A 23236-nucleotide genomic window follows, 5' to 3' on the forward strand; every position below is an offset into this window, starting at 1 on the left:
AAAGACATATATAGAGCAGAAATTATCGCCACAAAGTCTATTTGCGGCAAAAGATGTAGCAGCCGGCAGAAAAGGACTAGATTAACATATTGATTTCAGGAATATCGAGAAGAATATAAAAACTATTAAATAATTGATTTTGAAAACTTAAATCCTCTGGCTTAGGAAAAGAAATAATCTCCAGCTACACGGTCAGAAAAAATTCCCTCGTGGGTATGTTTCTCATATCTGTCTTTCTAAGAGCTTTTTGCAGGCAGTTGGTACTAGCTCTTCACAGAGATGGCAAACTGCACTAGCCTGGAAAAGCCTGGTCCTCTGCCCATTTGGGCACATAAACTGATGGTTAAAATAATGAGCGAGAGAATTTAAATCTCAACCCAGTAGCTCTTCTTTTTTATACTGGGTTCTTTCCCTCTACCCAGCCCACCCATGGCTTCTTCTTATTCGTTATTTCTGTTCAGGATCTCACTTTCTGTGATTGCCCCAGCTGTAAGCATGGCTCTTTCCTTGCCCCAAGAACTCATTTCTCTTTGGTCTCAACACACCCTTCTCAGTTCCTGGACCAGCTTCCCCAAACACTTCAGCTACCCTCTGACCTCTCTTCTTCCAGCTACAACTTTGGGATTTCAGCTCTTATTTCTTAGCACAGAAAGTGGTATCCAATAGCAACCCTGACTTCAAACCCACCAATGACATGATAAAAAAGCATTATCATACTTTGTTAAAAAGAATACAAACACAGTAATAACATACCTAGCCATATAGAGAACCATATTAACAGTCTTCTCTATTATTCCTTTCTAAGGAAAACTAGTTAGATAATGAAACAAAGAATTTATTTTTTCATGAAAATTCATATGTAGTGTTTAGAATATAGGTAGTAACATGCAAAGTCAAATGTATCACATATGACAGGAATTTTTTGCTTATTATTAATTCATAAACTAAACCAAATCAAATCCCCAAAGAATCTCAGCATCTCAAGTGCTTCACCTGGGTGGTGGCAGTTGAAGTAGTACTGCTCCTGGACCCCCACATCTGCTGGAACTGCACTCTAATTTCTGCAAATGTTTCAATGATGACTGCAATAAAAACATTCTGGAAAAAGAACAAGAAAGAATGGCTGACACAAAGCTCAGCAAGCAGAAAAGAGAAGAAATTAGTTCTAATATGATCTATGTTTCAGGCCAATTTAAAGAGACATATTTTTCAGTACCTTAACAAGCCAGGCCAGAAAGAAAATTAAGGTGATGAAATAGAAATATGAACGCCATCGGGGAAAACTGTCGATTGCTCGGTACATAAGGAACACCCAGCCTTCCTGAGAAGCAGCTTCATAAACAGTAAATATACTTGTGCCTGTCAGAGGAAAAAATGAAAATGTTTGGCATTAAACCTCCCTGAAAGTTTTCAGTATCAGCAAACAACAAACTTTTATCTATCTTATTTTTGTTTTTTCTAAAGGGTGTCAGCTCTCCATTCCTCCTTCAAAGAGAAGTTTTTCAGGTGCATTTCCACATTTCTTCCTTTTGCAATTGAATATGAATTGGTTTTGTATCAAACCAGACTGACTCCCTTCCCTCCCTGGACACACATGTATAATCTCTTAGAAGGGTTCACTGGCAGTCTGCAAGTGTCTCCAAAGGCAGAATTTGTCCCATTATTTGCATTCAGCAGCATCCCTGAGAAAAGGCAGATTTAACAAGGATTAACATTCAGTAGGTTAAAGAAATCACTATTAATATCAGTAATATTGAGCAAGCAGCAATACACCAAGAAGGTGCTTGACACTAGCAAGCACAGGTAAGCATCTACAGCAAGCTACTGAACCATTTTGAAATTCAGAAAGCAGCTGCATTAACATACATATGTTGCCTTAAAGAAGCATTTTTAAGTTGAACTTGCAATATCACTGGGGAGTGGGGGGAGAGAAGATGAAAGGAAAGTTATGAAAGACCTTTTTGTGCAGAAAATACTCTCAAATAAAAGCTATAAAGCTACTAATTTTAAACGTAAAGTCCAAACTCAACCTAATGTCTGAGTGATAATATGCTTTTGCTAGCTTACCCTTCCTCCTTATCTCTGCAATGAAAGCTTCAAAATATAGACCAGTTATGGCTTGTAAGTCATTCTTGTTTAAAGAAATTTTTTGTTCCAAGAAGAAACACAATTAAACTGTGAAATTAAACCGTGAAATCTCACAAACTGCTGTGAAATCACAGAATTGTCCTACAGCCACCCGCTAGTTCTGCTCCACAACTGTGTTTCATGGAATGTCTTCGATAAAAGAGAGGGAGCATGACAAGCACTGCCCTTAGCAAAACACAGCAGCTGCTAGCAACATAAAGACAGAAAGCTGACAATCTGATTCTTTTCACAGAGACGAAGTGGTTCTGAGCAGAAATTCTGGAGTCCAGGAGTTTCCCAAAAAATCACACCAGCCTAAAAGGAACTCTGCACTGTTATTTTCCTGTTGAATTTGCAACATCTATATCCTTTTGTCTGCTAACAGGGATGGGATGAACCTGGAGCCAGAGTGTCCCTTTTGCAGATAAATCTTCACTTATGAGAGGAGATAGGGATGAATGGCATTTTTTCTGTATAACACCTATACCTTTGATAGGTAGGTGTCAAATGGTTAAGATGGGCATGGTGGGTAGGCAAAACTGTTAATCATTTCTGTTAGTTTTTCTAGTAATTGGATTCCTTTCTTTTTACTGCATACGGTTGTCAGGACCAAGAGAAAGAAATGAAAAGGAAAGGAAAGGAAAAGCATTCAAGCATAGAAAGCAAAACCCTTTCTATTTCTTCAGAAGAAAAAGTGGTCTCTACAATACTGAAATATTCATCAGTGATTACTTCATGGGTATTTTACATTTCAAAAATTCAAAAAGTAATGGTTCAATTGTCTAATAATATACTGTTGCTGAACTGATTAAATTATTGAACAAAACAGTGCTGTTGAGGACAGGCAGAGATTAAGAAAAAAAAAGGAATCTATTAAAAGTTGCTGGCTAGGAAACTGTCATTAGTCATTACCAATGCGAAAGTCACAGTGAAGATTAGTAAAATAGAGGGGATGTCATGCAAAGTATTTATAACACATCACTGGGCCATCTGCCACAGTAAAGCAATACTGTGAATGGACAAAAATGCACAACCCAATTAAAATGAGTTTGCCTGTGACACTAAAGTAAAAATGTCTCTATAGTGTATAACTGGTAGAGTTATTTTTAAGGCTATTAGAAAGCAATCCCTCTTAAGAATATACATTCTTGCTTAACATATGTGACTAGAAAGTAATAAAACTTTCACTACTGATGCCAGGAACCATGTTGTTAACTATCTCTGGAAATCTTCTTTCAACTGGATACAGAATAAGGGATGCAACACCATGAGATGTTTTGCCTTCAAAAAGAAGAATAATTCTTAGTTAACATCTGCCTTACTGCATGTTTTTGCTCTTCTGTTTTTTTCTGATTATTTCTTTAATATCTGACTACCTCTTCCTAAAGCCAATGCGTAAGTTATTTAAAGACTCTCCTCTCACAGCAACATACTATGTTTTTCTCACCATGTTCAAAGCCATATGGAGGGTGAGAAAATATCAAAATTTTAAGTGATGGTGGGATACATCCCAAAAAACCAGACACTGGAATGCTGCCATAAATGAAACTTAACATATGCCCCTCAGATCAAATGGCAAATTTCTCGTTTTCCACAGATGTCTGTATTCTATCAGTGACACAGTGTCTTTTTCTACTAGTTAAAAAGGCTTAAGTAATGACAGCTTAGTGCTAAGAGTCTCATGGTTAGGGCATATGAGAACATAGATCCCTCTGCAGCAGAAATATGGGTGTCACAGAATGAGGACTTGAAAACCTGCATGGCCTGGCTACTCAACATGCAACAGGCCCTGCTACTTCAGAATGCAGTCACCTCTTGTCAATGTCCTGAACATTAAGATCATGATTTATGCAACATAACTGCAGGCATCAGCGAGACTTTTCAGTCATGAAGTAGCTTTCAATCATGAAGAGAGTTAAACACATGGCTGTTATGACATTGCTTATCAGCTTAGGCATGTTGGCATGGGCAACATGCTGAATTTGAGATATTGACCAAATATTTATGGTAATTTTCCTACTTATTTCAGTAGATGGTTAGACCTTGATGGCATTAAATATTAATTTGGGAGGAACTTCCTGATGACAAAAGAGGTAAAATAAAGTAACATGCTTTGAAGTTTTTGTGTTTTGTTTGAATTTGTCTTATAAATTCCACATTTTGATGTTATGATAAAAGAATTCCTTTAAACACAATGATAGTAAAACAAAACAAAGAAGGAAAACACTTCTCAATTAAAACTAAATAAATCAACATCATAATCTGTACCAATCTCAAAAGACTACTTTTATCCAAACAAGAAACACTTCTACCTTTGGAAATGTTTTACAGCTGTACATGGTCATTATCAAAGAGAAAAGAAAAAAACAGTTCAGAAAATGAAAGATTTAGTGAAATACTAGGAAAGAGTTTGAATCTTGCTCAATTTATGTGACATTTTTACTTGTTCCATACTGTATGGAAGAAAAGACAGCAATGAGAGACGCACTGTATCCTTACTGATACTGTATGTTTAGTATATGGGGATTCAGCACCAGAGTGCAGGAGGCTTATTTCTTCTTCAATACATGTGCCTTTCAGATCTAGAAGATGGGAACATTAGCCTGAAGGGGTTTGGAGAAAATAATTTCTTTAACACCTAAATCATAATAATAAAAGAAAATTCTAATGGTATCCATGTCTAAACAGGAAGCAAGGTAGCCTGGCTCTTCCATGCTCTACAGATAAATAGATTACCAGGGAAAAGAAAATGATTAAAAGAGCCAGAGGACATAGGTGATGACTTTTCTTAGGGGAGTGAAGAAACACATCCTGGCAAAACCCTGTCTTTTAAATAACTAATGAATATAGAAGGTATATGTATTTTTTAAGAAAAGGACTCAAAGTTAACAGAAAAATAATATTACTATGCAGGGATGGTCTTCAACATTCTGTATTTTATATTTATACATATTTTTTAAATACATAGGATTTTCTGCTTGTTTCTGTGACCCTGACACCGTCATGCTCTGTGACCATCTCCTTCTATAATCAGTTCCTTCTGCAAATGGACATCATGAAAAAGAGAGTGCACTGAATAATGCTGTAGTTTTATAATAGAAGAATTAAGGGAGCAGAGCTAAAAGGTCACATGGAAAATTCACTGAGACTGGAAACAGAACCCTTTCCTCCTAACTCGATGATGCATTCTTGCTTCTTGATTCAAAATCTTGTATTATTTGAGGAAGAGAATGTATGGTGCTGAGGAGGTGTCTTTCATTAATTAGTACCTTCGTGCTATGTGTAGCTATTCCAATTGAGAAGTAAAACCTGAAAATAGCCTTAGATATGCATTAACACTAGAAATTTCTGCATGTGTACCTATATACATACCTATATTGACTACCTTGGCTTACCATGTTAGGATTTTCTCAGTTTTCTTGTGACTGCTGTGAAGCTGCTAAGAAAGGAAATCTACAAGAGGGCCACTTCATGTAAAAAAAAAAAAACCAAAACAAACCAACAAAAAAACGAACAAACCAAAGTTTGCTTTTTTAATTTCTTGTTTTTCTTTTTAATCAGGAATTATTCAGGCAAGTAAAAATCCATGCGTTGTTATTAAAAGCTTAAACTACTACCCATTGCCACGCAAGGTATGCACCAGATGCCGGGCAGTGACACGCTCCTTTCCCTTACTTTACAGCAGCCGCTAGATGGGGGTCGTGCACCTCGGGCACATCTGGAACATCAGGCGGCGGCGGAGAGCCCACCCCGCAGAGCGCAGACTGTGTCAACCTCTCGGTGCGCCGGCAAAAGGATTGATTCCTCTATTTGCCAGCAAAATTAAGTCGCCTTCTGGCAGGTGCTGCTTTCTAGTTTCACTCAGTGTGCTGTGCTGCACACTGAAAGGCAGCCTTCCTTAACACGGTTCTATGACTGATTGTCCGTAAAGCAATATCCTCTTCCTCAGCTATGGAAATGTTATCATGCCTGTTTCTGTCCCCGCCTACCTTCACTCATAAATCACAAAGCTGAACGTTTCTGCAGGGCATGGATAGTTCATTCACCAGTCACCTTTTAATTTATCTTATCTTTCAGTATTAAGATACTTGTAAAATATTGCATGCAGTCAGGTTTTCCAGGTGCTTTATACTATTGTTTCAGTGAAACTGGAAAGGACTAAAAATTGTCCAGAAATGCAAGGACAAAGCTGTTAACACCTCTGGGAAGCAACTGGCAGAGAGGACTGAAATTGACTAAAAGATCAAATCTTGAATGTCTTCATGGGGTTTCTTGCTTGTCCCTGAGTGACCAATCTATTTTACTTTCCCAAACCAACTGTCACCAGCCAGTTTGCCAGCCAGCAGAAATTAGGAAGAAAAGAAAAAAAACAAAACCATGCCAATTCTCTGCTCATCTGTTGAAACCTCAAGCCCCAGTGCCATTTTCCTGTTACTGAGCTGTTGAAAAACTGATTTACAACAGCAGAAAAAACCCACTGCCAGTCTGAACACAGTCTTTTAATCCTTGCTAAGCATAGTGACTTAAAATATACAGTAGTGATGTGGCACTGATTCTTCATTTTGAAAATCTATTTGCTTTTGAGAAGATGAAGCTTTTATGTATGAGAAAAGAGTATAAACAGAGACCGTACAGATAAAAGAACCAATATGGAGATAAAGAAACATTGCAAATACAAGTTCTCTGATCAATGCAATCTGATCTACAGACTTAGTAATGAAAAGACACGAAGTCAGTAAACTGCCAAAAAAAAAAAAGAAAATGGACTTCTCTGCCCTGTTCACAAGTATTTTAGAAATGCGTTCAATATTCAGAAGAGTCAGCTTACCAATAGGAATGTAGGAATGCTGGCCACATGTATGGACTGCACAGGGTAAATAGGAGCGTGCTTTGGGTAAGTCCATGATTAGTTGTACCATTAATGTCTTACATGTGATAGTGCTTAAGCTCCCTGATGTAATATTTTACGCTTTGAAAAGAGAAACCTGCTTTACATTTTTGAACAAGTCCAAGGCGTAAATAAAGACCAGCATTCTTCAAAATGACTTTACTTGTGCTTTGTTTATGGACATTTAGCCAGACTAGCATTTATATCTGCTTTTCTTTAATAATTTTTTATTACAATAGCCATAGATTCACAAATAACTTAGCAAAGAGGGATCCAAAATGTCAGCAGACCTCATAAGCTGACTTTATATGCAGAAATACTGTCTGCTTTTTCCTTTTGGCAATTACACAACTGTAAGGCTAATATACTGTCTGTCTGACAATCACTTTTGTGAGTGTGGGGAGGCAACTTTACAAAATTTAGTGGCAGCTGGAGACAATCAAGTAAATGCTGAGCTGTGAGATATATGGCTTCCTGGAAGCTCTGCAGCACAGTCAAGTCTCCCACCTCTCCTTCGCTTTACAGAGTATTTTTAAGGACACAACATTTCTTGGATCTCTGGGGTCTCATCCTCAACAGAACAGGCAGAGCTTCAGGCTGAAGCCTAGAAATAGGACACTGCCATAGCTGTGCTTTTCCTTATCAAATGGTAATAATACTCTTCAGATCTAGAAACCAAGAATACAGAAACCCCTAGACCTTGGCTTTAAGAGTGACAAACACTGAAGATGGGCCAGTCACCACCTCAGTCTTTCCAATGAAATGCCTCTGATTGAAAGTGCAGTCATAGTGGAGTCAACGAGAGATTTACATTACATTATTTACATTATATTACTACATTACATTACAATTTACATTATAGTAGATGCTATGACAAAACTGTATAACAAAAAAAGTTCAGTGGAGGAATCTCTATAATTTAGTAACTTATTCCTTTGAAAATGAACCATCTTTTTATAGGACTGTTACTTCTTCTTTTAAAATCCATTACATATGTAGAAGTGTTTAAAACTATACAGTAAAAGTAGCAGCCCAGAAATCAAAATTTAGAAATTCCCCAAAATTGTTACATCTAAAATTTAATGAGCACTTTAAGGGTTATCATATTAAAGAGAAAAGTTCAAGGCAGAAGTTTTAGTACAGATATGTATTTGGATTGTCATTCAGCCAAGTGCTAGGAATGACTATTAAAAACAAGGTAGTGATGGATTACTTTGTTAGAAAACAAAGTATGCAAATCTTCCTTGATATAAAGCATGCAAATTCAGCACTGACTTTTATACACTGTTAATCAAAACTATTCACTTGTTGCATTAGCTTTCCCAATAGTCACAGACAGAGCAATCTAATTCATTTTAAGTACAGTCATGGAACAGCAAAGCTGCTTCATCCTAAAGCTGTATTTCAGTTTCATTTGGCTCCTCTGGGCATCACCTGTGAATTGTAGGCACTTCTCCGAGGATGTACTTGCTCTCTTAAAATGAAGAGATCAGCCCCTTTCTCTTGAATGGATAACAGGTTCAAAAGCAATTGCATGAGATTTTACCAAAATCAGTGGTAAAACTGCTGTCATCTTAAATTAGATGCTTTCAAAAATTCCCCCCAAAAAATCCTAATTTGATTTGCTTCAGCTATAGTGCATATCGGAACAAGATTTTATTCTTTTATAAAAGTTTCACCAAAGGGCAACAGTAGAAAATCCCAACTAACAAGACCTGCCGAGTATTCAGTGAACAGAAATAAGGCAGCAACAGCACTTAGATCAATGCATTTCTGTAAGAAAAAAGAACAGACAGTAAAGCTCTAATGTCAAGTAGACATTATAAAAACCAATACATGTTAGAAATCTCATTAGCCTCCACATATCTGAATAACAGGAACAAATATACAGCATCAAATGCATCATAAGAGACTAATCGAACTGAAGAGACAATAACTTCCCTTCCAAAATAAAAGAAAGGAGCTCTGTGATTGACTGCTACAAGAAAACCCAAATGACACTCACTCAACGACTTGTTTAGTTATTAGTAAGTACTCCCTGGTGCCTTTTACATGCCACTAGAAGGAAAATAATTCACCTACTTTGTTGATGTGAGGGAGTGGTTTGCCCACTATCCTAATATATGCAGTTAGTGAGAGCATGGAGACATAGAGAAGTGGTTTAGTGAGCTGATGGCTCACTGAACCCCACAGCACCTTTATGAGATAAGCATATTGTCCTGCTTCAGAGACGGCTGTATTAAGTTAGGGACTCTGAGACTCTCCTCAAGCAGCAACACAATAAATGTCTAAGATGAGGCTATCTTAAAGATTTCTGATTTTAAAAGAGCTGGGTGTCAAAAGAGAAAGAGCCTGATATTTTTTAAAATAAAAATCCCATACATGGATGTCAGCAAAAAACCGAACAACTTCTTTTCCTTTCTTTCAGAAAACAAAATACTGAATTGAAAAGAAAACCAATTCTTGTAACATCTGACTTGTTTTATTCTTGACTGCCTTAAAGAAAGTATTTGCATGACCAGAGATCTACTGATTATCAAAAGAATTCTTGGAAGATGCACTAACAGACTAACGCAGCTGGCAGGTTTATTAAGAGATTAAAATCAAAATCTTTGGCAAGAAAAGCTGTATAAACTTCCAGGTTTTTCTTGGGAGAGAGTATTTCCAAAGTTTTAATACACTCTCTTTTAAACGTTGTTTTCAATATTATCTCCTTTTGCAGAAGTGCTTTCTGATCTTTATGCACTACTGAAAATAGTCCCACATACCCATAACAGAAATTTCTGGGACTTCTCACTGTCAAATCAATGATTTTTTTTTTTTTTTCACAGATAGGCCTTTTTCTTGTTTTTTCAGCATCAAGTTTACCTGCAAAGATGTTTATTCTTTGAGTAGGTGTGTGTCAACTCTGTGCTTTGACTCAAAGCTGCATTAATTTCTTATAGACCAATGATATTTAGCATAGTTTTTCTTCAAAGCTTTTTGCTTAAGTGGAAAATGCGGCATTTTGTACTAAGACACATGAACACGTGATTTGAAAAAAAGGACTGTGTATGAAAAAAGACATTTTGGCATTGCTCAGTGAAGCAGTTTCACAAGAAATACAAATCAGACCTACTCCTGGCAATTTTTTATCAAAGGATGAGCTAAAGAGACCTCATTTTCCATATGAAAATAATTTTCAGTGGGTGAAATAAAAACAGAGCTTTTAGATCTGAAGGTGCAAACAAGTGCTATGCATAAATTCAGGGTTGATTTTCTGCATGCCATTTACTTCACCGTGACTACCTCTTTGTCTACTCTTCAATTAGAAAAAAAACAACCTTGGAAGTCTATCCCCTCCCTTCACTGAAGTCAAAGGCACCTCTAAAAGCATACATAAGGATAGTTACTGCTGGACCTTATAAACACGTTGTTATCCTCAGTAATGTGTCTGCAAGTCCTACCATGGCTTGGGTAGAAATTTTGTGTTGCTACACTACGGCCCCATATTTTTCATAACATGAAACAAATCCTGATCCTAGCTTGTAAGCTCTGCCAATACATTTCTGTAATATTTTGGAGAGGAAAATTACGTTCACAATTTTTAAAACTCACTGCCCAAAGTCAGGCATGTGAGCTGATGTTGAGATAGCTGGATATACTCAGATTCTTTGAAATGCTGAAGGAAACAAATTCAAAATTTTTAACCCTGGCCTAAATGCTAGTGCTTGAAGCAAAAGAAGAATTTATCATTCCTTTAGCAGAAACAGAGTTAAATTTATGGCTCTGAGATTCTACCATTTAAGTCCCCACAAAACATAAAAGATGCTGGGAAAATGGTATATTTGATCAACATGGTGTTTTCAAAACACTTATTAAATTGCCTGCCACATAAAAAATAAAACCAGAGATTAATACTATGACATGCTGTCGCAAGAACAAAGCACAGCTGTTTCCAGACCCATTAATTCTACAATCTCTCAGAGATGGGTTTCCTAAATGAAGACAAATGCAACAGGAGAACTTCAAAGAAATATCTGCTTCCAAAAGGGACTGTCAGGCAGATCCGTGGTACCCTGGTACTGAAACCCTTTCCAGTTACTTTCCTAAAAAGCTTGCAAAAGTACCAAGTAAATCCTGTTAGTAGTATTCCTGAGCTCAGGTCAGAGATAACTGTAACAGAGGAGAAACAACTGCTAGCAGACAATAGCAAGCACTGGAATAACCAAGAGTTTGTCTCCTTGGAGTTTGTTTAAGAACACATCAGCTAAGCACCTATAAGAAATAAGATAGGCACAGGTGACTCAATGCTGGAGTGGCCTGGCAATGAGCTTGACCTTTGGATAGATATCTTTTTTAGGTTCATACTAATTTTCTCCAATTTTACAGCATTTAAGAGTTCTCTAGACCCAGTGTAGCATCTTATCTTTACTAGTTATTAAAAGAAAAAAACTTATTAACATGGATAAAGTAATCTGTATTTGTTTAGGCTGCACAACACCACAAAGAAATGAAGATCAAAGTCCAAAAAGCCCCTTGCACTAGGGATTAGCCTGGAAAGTGTTGTAGGAGTGGTGGTGCAGAGCCAAGTTCCACTTCTTCTTAACTGGTTAAACCATAATTTTTCAGCAAATAAAACTTTTTTTTTTTTTTCTCCATAAAGAAAGCATTTATGAGTCATAGGTTGTGGTTCTAACTTCTGTAAAGTAAGAGATGTCAACAAACACTGGGAATAAATAAAATGTCACTCAGGACACGGTTTGATGATAAATTAACTCTGGAAGGTTCTGACTACTGTGTGACAAGCACCAAAACCATATGACACGAAGCACTGATTTGCTATAAACTGACTCTGCCCCTTAAAAACACCCTTTTATTGAGAGCTTCATTTTGTAATGAAAGGTTGAACACTTCAAGTGGCACTGTCCATCTGCACCCCAACTTGCACCAGAGCAGGTCTGCTCTTCTACCTCCAGCACAAAGTTGTCCCAAAGGCATTAAGCTGGTATAATTTCAGCATTCTGTGCCACCCTCAGTGACACTGACAGTAACACATTCATGTGCCCTGCCTCATCCTGAGCAATTGCTACTTAGGTCTCATCACATGTCAAACCACAGCCTAGGGCTACTGCAAAGTAGCTCTCCTGTGGGCACTTATGGAGTGAAACACCTTAGCTCCTGTTCCCTGATCTTATCTTTGTACGGATGTGCCTGGACCAAGTGTGGCTCCCTCCAACCCCAACACACACCTTCAGTACTATTCCAAATAGGCTCACATCCTCAGCATCTTCCACAGGCTGACATTCCCACATACCATGCATTCCTTCTACACTGGGTTACAAAATCACATCCCTGGTGGGCTGCGACAGCAGGAATGTGACACAATGCTCACAGGAACTTTGGACTGAAAAGTCTCCTATTTTTGAGTTATGTTTTAGGGTCACAGTGGTGACTCACGGGGTCAGTGGAAATCAAAACCAACTCCAGTACATATGGATATCAACCATTCAGCTATAGAATGGACCAGGCTTGAGCACTGTAAACACCTGTCAGTCTATATCACATTGTTTGCAGACCAAAGACCAATGCCAAGTAGATGATTTTATTAGTGGAAATCCTGCCCCTGACACAGTTTCACAGTTCATGTTTCCAGAGTACATGGCTCAGCAGCACTACGCATCCAAAAAATACATGGCCAAATATCTAAGTGTGAATACAACCAATATCAGTAGGAAGTTCCCAAGTTTAGCCTGCCAAAAATTAGAATACATAGAGGGCAAAACAGCACTAGGTACTTGTCTCTGGCCACAAAGAAAGGCAAAGGATAATACTGGCATTGAAAGAACCTGAGGTAGGCTGGCTTTAGGTATTTTCTAATCATCAGAGAAGTGAAGTCCTGAAAGAATTTTTAATCTTGTTTTGCCTCTTTTGAAGTTGGGACTTCACACTTTGTATGAAGAATGGATATGACACGGTTCCCTAAGGTCACAAGAAGGAGTAGACAAGAGCATCACCAAGGTTCTTTCCAGATGAAAAACAAGGCTTCATCTGTAAATGTGATGATATAGGCTACGAACAAACCAAACCCCTTCTAAGTTCAATAGAGTGCAATTGTTTTAAATAACACAGGCTGAATCCTCAAGTCACAAATAGTACAAAAACACAATTTCATTTTCATTGGCTTCCTGACAGAGATTTCTAAGAATGCTTCTAATGAAGTCATGCAGGAAGGATTAACACTGTGGTCTGTGCAGGAAGAACTCAGCAATGTGGCTGATTTAATAAAGTACTGCACAACAGCTGGGGAAAGTAATTCTTTGGTACAGTGTCCGGTTTCATTACAAAGTATGTGTTTACTCTGAACTGCACTGAAATTCTCCAGCGAAAACTCAGTTCCTGAGTTGCACCTTCCCACTTGTGCCTGAGGACACTGTAGACACAGGTGCAATTGTGCATGTCTGTGGAAAATGAATTGCATATAAAACTAACAGTATGTCTATACTTTGGCCAAAAACATTCACTGCAGAAGCTCTAACAATTTGAACACTCTAAAAGTTGCTGTCAGCATAGTAGGTCAAACCTATTTATAATATATTTAACTGAAATGAAAGACTGCTTAAGGACTGAAGGAATCAAGCATGTGTTTAGAAGGAAGGGAGGGAAAAAAAAGAAAAAGAGGTCACAGCTCTTGGAAATATTAAGAGTCCACAAGTTCAATGAAAGCCTGTATATTATGGATTTCATAGCATTTCTAAGGTATGAATGAAATCAGAAAGCAACTGGAGAAAGACATGCTGATGGAGACTAGCTTGTCTGGTATAACATAAAGCATCATATCTGACAAATTTAGTAAAGTATTTAAGCAGAGAATAGAAACAGATGGGCGTGAAGCAACTAAACCACTTCATTTAGGTTTAAGACACCTGTGAAACTGCTGTAGAAAGCAGGTTAACCACAGTTTGAGTAAGTGCACAGCAGAAGCAGCATTCCTCAGTGGATAAAATGACCAGGTAAAAGCCTGGAAAGACTAATCTGATTTTGAAATAACTGTAAAGTCATCTATTAAATTAATCCTACAAGCTTCCCAGAGCAACTATTCAAAACCAATATTCCCCCATGACACTCCAAAATCTCTTCAGAATTTCTGTGAATGCTCAAATGACTTCAGTCAATATCTTTAGCTATTTCCAGAGCATTTACCATCTTGCTTTGTGAATGTCAGTGAAATACATATTTGTGGTTATGGTATAATGATGGTAGAGTGCTGAAAATTTTTAAATGTTTTTTTAAGTATGCAATTTTCATTTATTGCCACTACCTCCCCATGAATCCTCATTATTGCTCCACAGTTTTGTATCCTATAACAAGGACAAAAAGAAAACATCCAGGTAATGACAGAATTATGATTCTACATGAAAAAAATGAAAATAGAAGAGAGAAAACGCATATGGACTTTGTTCTAGAGAAGAAGATTAAGCAGTAGTTCAACTGAAGCCTTTTGCTTCAAAGAGAGATGGTAGTAGACACAGTTAATTGTCACTTAACTTCAGAATTCTAATTAAAATGCCTAAAAACATCTAAGTTTTGAGTAAAACAAACGTAAGAAAAATGTTATTATGTACAATATAGCAATGGCTAATATGGAAGGATATGTAAGTAGTACACATACCAGTATAAAAACTATGCAATACCTGCCACAGGCAGGTAATTAGAAGAAAATAATATCACAGTTTATCAGAAGAGACATAGAGAAGTCCTGTTGTGACTAATCTATCTTACTTGAATTTGTCAGCCCCTGGGTAACTTCTGTCAAGATGAATCAGTCATGTGTAGAGTCAGCTCCTCAAGATATAGAACAGATTTCTGAAGTTTTTATCTTGTACATATTTCCGTAGAGCATCTATGCTCCATGAACAGTTAGATGTCCCTGTCTTGGTGATGACTGACAAAGTCTTTTGACAGTAGATTTGCTAACTGTTTTCACTTTTTTTGAATTTTATGCAAGAAATAATTTTAATTCTTTCAGTATCATTAATTTAAAAAGTGTGGAGCTTAGCTGGAAATGACCTCAAAATCATCCAAGTTCACTGTAGCTGTTTAAATTAAGAGCCAAAATTTGGAGCTTAGTTACTGCAATATTCTTCACATTGGAAAGAAAAAGGTCATAGTGTTGTATGGTTAACTCATTTTTGGATGTGAGCTGAGATTCTTAACTTGGGGGTTGATGCAACGATGAAATGAGACAAAGTAATGATCATTATGGTACTTTCCACAGCAAGGCGGCAGTACCACAGACTTGTTGGAAAAGTAGAGGATAACCTTCTAAATGAGTTTTTGGATGAGAGTGGAAAAGGCTGACTGTACTATGGGAGAAGATGTACATTGACATTTCCCAAGATGGCCAGTCACTCCTTCCCTGGAGATGCAACTGCATATCTTCAAAAAGTCTTAAAATATGCTCAGTATTAAGGAGTACTTCAGAAGCAGCTTGAACAATTAAGCAGTCTTTTTAGGAAAAATAGCAATTATTTGCGTATTGAAACAATTCACAGAACAAAAATGCCCCTGTGGCAAAGAGATCAAGATGTATTTCCCAACACTGTGTCTTGAGTAATACAGAAGTGATAACTATATGTAAGATGTGTTAAAGATTTATTAAAAAGATTTAGTTAGATCACCTGCTACTGCAAGATCTAGCTCTCAGTTTGTTTACAACCAAAACTTATGATCCGAGTAAAGAATACACAAGGTATTTAATGTTCTTAGGTAAGATTTTGGTCTTTCAAGCCATTCCAATCTTTCTCAGTTGCTATGAGAAAGGCAGTAACTGGAAGTGAATGGTCTTGCAGTTTTTTTAAGAAGTATTTCAATATTTCACATCAGATCCAAAATATTATACTATTCTTTTAGCTTGTAACCTAGATCTTTTCCAATACCACTCAATGCATACTAGATAGCGTGGTAAGAATTTCTTCATGAGGCAATGTCATGACATTGACAATGGAGTAGAAATACAGTAGCCACTGGAAGTCTCCAATAACAATAGAGAAAAAGCACTGGGAAAAACAAACATTCAATATTTAAATACTTGAGTAACAGAGTAATAAAGTGAGACTGTGCACTATTTAATGAGGAAGGAGCACGGCATCACACATTTGCCGCAGGGTAGCAGCATGTATGAAGCCAGTTACCACAGATGAGCTGATGTGCTGGAGAGTCACACCTAAGCTGCTGCTCTGTGTGCGCTCCCCCCTCTTGAGTGGCCATCTGTGAACTAGATTTTCTGGAATAGCATTATCCCCCGTTATTCCCCAGTAGAAGTGGGAACGCCAAGCTGCAAGCTGGCCCTGTGTTATCAAATCAAAGGTCTTAAAAATGATTTGGTAAGCTGCTCTAATTACAGTAACAGAGGGCATGTTGCATCAGTATTGAACATTGGATTTCTAGTGGGTGGCTTTGCTCATTTCCACCAACTTTATGAAAACGATGTCTAGGATAAAATAATCAAATCTCAGGAGGCAAGGTAAAAACCACATGTCCCCTGCATTACACAAGTGCTGAAGGTCAAAGCCTGTAAACTGGTCACACCCTGAAGCTCTTGTCTGAAAGTGAAAATCTTCCACTGTGAAAAAAATTACCTCTATTACTCGGTAACTGCAGCTTTCATTATGCAGCGCTATATTGTCTTAATGGCACTGACTGATAATTAAACCGATAGGATCTAATTTTCTTGGTACAGAATGACAGGTTTCTAATTGCCTGACTTCCTTCTCTGTCTATTGGCTAAGAGTTTTCTGCTCCTTAGCATGGCTGAAATTAGTCACACCTTTTGTTTCCAGGCTGTTCACACACCTGTCACACCTTTAACTCTCTTTTTTTCTCACTGTTCTCCATTCCTTGTCAGACTGTGAGTTGTTGAGTAGCTATCCACACAAACAGTCATTGTCTTTGACACAAGCCTTTCTTCAACTCTCATGCGTAGTGAAAACTGCTGGGCTGAGAGGTTGGTTTTGCTTGTAGCAGCTCTTTCTATTTGTTTTCTTAGTAAATCCTCATTAAGGAAATTATCTTAGTGTGCATTTATTTCCCTTTGACCATGATATTCCTAGAATACATGCCCCTTGGTTGCTTTACTTAGCCTCTCAAAGTTATCTGACCCTTTGGTTACCATTCTGCACTAGGGGGAAAAAGAAATGTCATGGTAGATAATAGACCTGAGTGTTTTATCTCATGCTTTCCATAGGAATTATAAATAAACTGTAGCAGCAGTAAAGCGAATTTCCTCCTCTGCCTTCACAGAACATGTATCATAAAATCATGCTGGGAGGCCTTGCTGTGCTAGAGAAGGGGCAGTAGAAAGCAAGCATGAGAAGGTCACTGTGGAAATAGTATCTACATTGCATGTAACTCTCACACAGCAGCAGAGGGCACTGGGCAGGCTGAAGGGTTTCCAGGAGATGCAGTGCAAAGATTGTCCCCAGCTAGGGGTGCCCTCTGGGAGCTTGGATCCTGCAGAGCCAGCTGCAATGTCTCCAGCACCACATTTTCCAGCAAGCTCCAATCCAGGCCTCCTCAAACCATTGTGCTGTAGCACATATGTCTGTCCTCATCTGTCCTCTTGAGATGCAGCGCAGTAGGGAGCAAGGGGTGTTGATACTTAAGGGGTTCACTAAGAACTCAGCAGCTGTGCTGGTGCCAGTGAGCTCTCCAGTGCTCTGCTGCATTGGGGGGTTTTGTTTGTTTGGGTTTTTGTTGTTTTTTTTTGTTTGTTTGTTTTTGTTTGGTTTTTTTTTTGGTTGGGTTTTTTTTTTTTTTTTTTTAAATACATTTGATCTCCTACCAATCTCAGGAGAAAACTTACTTGTATAGAATTTAAGACTATACTACTTCAGATAAATTAAGAAACAGTACATGAAGTTTTATGTCAGCAAGGCATCAATTCATCTAAGGTGATATAGCCTACAGTTGAAAAAAAAATAACAAGATGCAATTAAAACTTGCATTTGACCTGCCTCAACTTTCATTTTCTTACTCCCTTCTAATAAGTTTGCCTTTCTGCCACATTTTGCTCTTTCACCTTTTCGTCTTATGACCAGTGACAGTTTATGGGCCTTTTATCTAACATCAGCGAATATGAATTTATTTTTTTTTTAACATTGTCATCATCATCACTGTAATACAAGCAATTATTAGAAGGCATATTAGAAGGAAAACTTCAAAAATAATTACTTTGATAATGAAATCTAACCAAAATATATTGGTCCAGTATGCAAAAAACTCTGCATTCTCAGGAGCAGATGGGAATGAAAGAGATAGAAGGAAGTGCACAGCACAGACGTTGGATGGCTGATTAAATTCTATGCAGCATACCATAACAACACAGGCGATATATCAAAATATATAAAGTAGCAAAAGATGCCCACCAGGAAAGGTCCACAATTACAAATAAAACAGAGAAAAAAAGAAAAAGTAAAGTTTTTTTGAAATTTGTTTTATTCCACTATAGATCCACCTATTTAGGTACCAACACTAACACAGAACACCCTGAAATGGCAGGGGAAAGTATGTTCCACTGAAGACTCTCAGCAGCAGTAAAGTTTTCTTTGACTGTCAGTACAACTATACTAATCTATTCACATTAGTTTCACCTGATTGCCTGACTTAATGCAAGACTCAATTACTTCGGGATTAACACAGCAGTAAATTAAAATTCTGGAGGGCTGCTCTGCTCAAATTCCTCTAAGTTTCCAAAACTCTACAACTTCCCACATACCACTTTGTTAGCATAAGAGCTAACTCAACAGACATTATTTGTGCAATTTTTTTGTTTCTATACCACTGCTTAAAAACAAAAAGTCTTGATTAACTAGGCAACTAGAATGGCTTAACTGAAGAGTGAAGCCTTCAGGAACATCAAATAGCTAAGGAAGTGTCTTTTTTTGTTGTTGTTTTGGTGGGGATTTTTTGTTTGTTTGTGTGTGGCATTTTTTGTTTCTTTTGGTTTTTTTTGTTTGTGTTTTTTGTTTGGCTTGTTTGTTTGTTTTTGTATTCAGTCCACTTTTTCACTTGTCTGGAATCAGAAGTATTGTCCTAGTATCCTCTGTGGGTTTAGGTATCCTTAACACAGAAATACAAAGTGCTCACTGTGACCATGAGTAACAGCCAATATTAACATCCCAGTCATGTCTGTGGACCCACACTATACAAGCAGTTTAAGCAGTCAGTGTGTGCTGTAGAACAGCAGGACAGTGGTGCCTTAGCTGCAGGAAAGTGGGACAGCAGCTGCCTTCTGGTCCACATATCATGGTTCTTTCTGCCACAAAAATCAAGCAGGAATACTGGTATTGGGTCACAAAAATAGGTGGCAACAGACACAGTATACAGAACCAAGACCTCAGACATGCAATCTAACCAGCTGAGAAGTAACCTTTAGTTAAAGGTTTTCCATTGAAAATTCAGGGTTGAAAGGCCTGTTCAGTCCTAGCAATAATAATTTTGCCATGTGCCCTAGCATTTTTGCTGAACAGAGCGAACTACCACTCACCTTAAAACTTCTATCAGTGCCACACTGTTTGGTAACTACCATATCTCATCTCTAGCAGGAAGAAATTGTGAATCACATGCATTGGCCTGCTTTTTATAAACCTTTTCCATAACTATTAAGTAAGAAAAACTATTTTTTAAGTATTATGTATAAGGATATTCACTTACATATATAGTTAATAGAGGGTTATGATCCCTGGCCTGTCAGGCTACAGGAGCAAGTGATTTACAAAAGATAAACAATACATATATTTATGACCAAAGGAATTCAGTAAGTACGGGCCAGTCCCTCAGTGTCTGCTAAGCAGAAACGTCCATGCTGAGGATATCAGCATTTCTAAAACCAGTCTGCTGCTGGCCAGTCATCCTGGGAAATGCCTTAAGACTTGTTAATGTGATGATAAGGTTTATGAAACCTCAAATAAACTTAAATCTAAATGGAGAATACAGGTATAATGAGGGCTGGGCTGTCTCCAAATAAAGAAAAAGTTTTGTGGAGTCAACAACCCAGTGTGAGTGCCTTTGGGGCCTGCCGATGCAGCAGCACAAATGTTCTGACAGCATTATAGCTGAACAAAACATAGGCACCTCTATTTGGAGCTGAGCTAAAGTTCATAAAGCAATCCCTAAGCATTCACTTAAGGGGGTCAAGTTACAATCATAAGGTGGGACATCCTTGTCAAGACAGAAGCAGTGGACCCACCACCCACCACCCCATGACAGCACAGTTCTGGAAACTGCAGAACTGGTGACCCACTTGGAAAATTATGTAGCTAATTTCAAAGCTCCTGATAATATTTCTTATTCAACAGGTGCAGAAATGGGATCAAAACATAAAGTGTACTTTGCAGGATGTGGGGAAAGGCCAAGGGAAAGAAATATTGCTGTCTGTTGTCTGCAAGGTGTTGGTTTACCAGACTCTGCTTTACCATGCAATACAAGATAACGCACATGCCATGGACACTGCCAAGGCTGGGAATATTTGTGTCATCTAAGCACACTTTGATAAATTAAGTTTGCCTAGTCTTCATTTCTGTTTCCGCCCATAAGCAAGTCCTTTCGTGGTGCACAAATTTGAGAATGAAATAATATTATTTTGCTTCTTAGACAAGTCTGAGTATTCTGTAGTAAACAAATTTTCTACACACTGCATTGCAAAATCTCTTCGTTCTGTCAGTTCAAGATTATGTAATTTTTATTTTTTATTTCAAGGTTAAGTAATTAACTAAACTATTGGGCATGTCAGCACTGGGGGAAGGATGGAACAGAATGCCTGAAACTGTTTTAATTATTCAGTTAGTAAGTTAACGATATTAAATGCACATGGAGGATAAAGCACTCAAAAGAAAAGCCTTCTAGAGGAAAGGAAAGAGCTGTAACTTAGTCACCTACGTGACATAAAATCATGAGAGACAGCATACTAAGAAGGCATCAGAAATGTAATGACTTGGCAAACAGAGTAAAAATCTTGAATTTCTGAGAAAAAAAATCATCAAGGATAATACACCTTTATTGCTTTGGTTCGTGACAAGAGTATCCTAAATGTTTCGACTTGATTTATCAAGAAAATTTCAGTGAGAGGAAAATTTGATCTAAAACATATTATCCTGTAACCTGTACAAGATTTAATGCCAACAAAAACACAGGCAAGCATAATGTAAGACAGAGCTTCCAATGCTTTCTAACTCACCTGATGGCAAAAATTACACACTGTACAGAAGAGCATAATAGAAAAGGATGCTTGTGGGTAAAATCCTTATAGAAAGATTGCTTTCTGAAGCTAAGCTTCTACACAAACTGGCATTTGGAACCTTAGAGGAAAGAATGGCTAAACAGTGAGTGGAATCAAAGGTGAGCATCAAGAGAAAGGAAAATTTTGTCAAAAAATACAGCTTTTTTTTTGTATTCTGTGAAAACGGGATATATTGCAGATCTGCATTTTTTCACTACAGGGAGGAAGAACAGGTTTAGAATTATTAAATGTTTGGAGAACAGGAAAATATAAAACAAGGAGTAAAGTCAACACTCCCTGGTCCTTTTCTGTTGTGTCATCTTGTCATACGAGGAGATCAAGTTAGTCAAGCAGGACCTGCCTTGAATGTTCATCTTTTCCTAAATATATCTGTCTACGTTCAACTTCCAACCACTGAATTTCATTAGTACCTTTTCTGCCAACTAAAATGAATTCCCAAAGAAAAAACACAACTGAAATAAGTTTAATAACTTCTGTTACTAAAATTTTTCTAATGAGAAACTAAACATGGCCTTGTAACCACGTCCTTAAGAAGCTGAAACCAGTGAAAACAGTATAGTGCTTTAAGCCCAAACAGGGATTTGTTAGTTGACTCACTTTCAATTTGTCCATTATCTCCAAGAAACAAAGTGAACTTATATACCTTATTTACATAGCCATGTTTCACTCCTCACAGCATTTGCATCCCTCGAAACTATAATTACTTCCCAAGATGAACAACACAATGAGGAGTGCAAACTGTTCGCACCTGCACAGGCACACAGACTGTTTTCTTTGCTCCTCTGTGCTCACCAAAACCCTGTATAACCTTCTGAAAGTGACTATGTAAAGGTGGTTGTCATGTCTAAGTTTATTTAGGTGGCTTCAGTGTGCAAAACTGGTAGGCGTTTGGTAGTAGTGGACACTCCAGAGTGGGACAGCAGTTAAAAAACTGCTGCCCATGGCTAAGTCCATTCTGGAGCAGAGGAAATTTTTAATTAGGAAGGAGCAGCAGAAAGAAAGAAGGAAAGAAAAAGAGAGAAAGAGAGAGAGAGAGAAAGAAAGAAAGAAAGAAAGAAAGAAAGAAAGAAAGAAAGAAAGAAAAGAAAGAAAGAAAGAGAAAGAAAGAAAGAAAGAAAGAATTGCAAAAAAAAAAAAAAAGTATTATGGATCTACTCCAGATTCCTGTACCACTCCCCACCTCAGATGCTGCAAGAGCAGAAGAGTGGGGACTAGGACATTGGGAGGAGATGACTGAAGATGTGACAGGTGAAGGAGTAAAGGCATTTTCCCTAAATGCCTCTTAACTGTTTGCCTTCCTTAGTTCTTAATACCTGAGTGAGCGATTATACTATGTTAATTGTCAGTAAAACAAACAAGGGAAATTTCCTGATTTACCCACTGAAGTGCCTCAGCTGGTGTCAGGGCTCTATTGCTCAATGTCTGCAAGGTCTAGGAAGGAATTCCAGTGGGGGAAAAAAAAAAAATCTACCACCATTTTTGAAATAATGATTTCTAGTGGTTTCTCAATCAGTGGACTAATGGGACCTGCTTTAAGTCATTCTGGCTCACATTTACAAAATACATGTTTTATTACTAGACAGTCTGAATAGCTTCCCTAATTACATTCTGACACCTTCACACATTAACATCACTATCACTTGTCATGTTACCACATGATAACTCCACAGGTCGAAGTCATGGATGAAGGGCTTCTTCCTTGACACTGTGCATGAAAGTGCCTGAACCAAAGAGCATCATTAGTGGAATAAATTAGACCTCTTTATCAAAGTATTTAATACTATGATATACTTTCTAGAATAAATGAAGCATGAAGACTCAATACATGTATCAAGCATATATATCATCTATAGATTAAAAGAGTCTGACTGGAAGTTTTGATGAAATCATTATTGAACCAATGCTTATTTCATAAGAGCTCAACCTTTCAGCCTTCAATGAGT

At 37.6% G+C, this 23236-nt stretch overlaps 1 protein-coding gene across 6 annotated transcripts in view; it reads right to left on the minus strand.

Moving 5' to 3' along the window:
- NALCN (sodium leak channel, non-selective) overlaps nucleotides 1-23236 on the minus strand; it is a 240299-nt gene that overhangs the window by 156289 nt on the left and 60774 nt on the right. For all 6 annotated transcript variants that reach the window (XM_048295894.1, XM_048295893.1, XM_048295892.1 and 3 more), the window contains 2 exons: nucleotides 1217-1359; nucleotides 994-1098 (listed from right to left, as the gene is read on the minus strand). In XM_048295894.1, coding sequence (XP_048151851.1) covers nucleotides 994-1098; nucleotides 1217-1359 — 248 coding nt within the window. The remainder of the gene's footprint in view (nucleotides 1-993; nucleotides 1099-1216; nucleotides 1360-23236) is intronic.

This window comes from Corvus hawaiiensis, chromosome 2 (assembly GCF_020740725.1).
Source record: "Corvus hawaiiensis isolate bCorHaw1 chromosome 2, bCorHaw1.pri.cur, whole genome shotgun sequence".
NCBI classification, from domain to species: Eukaryota; Metazoa; Chordata; class Aves; order Passeriformes; family Corvidae; genus Corvus; species Corvus hawaiiensis.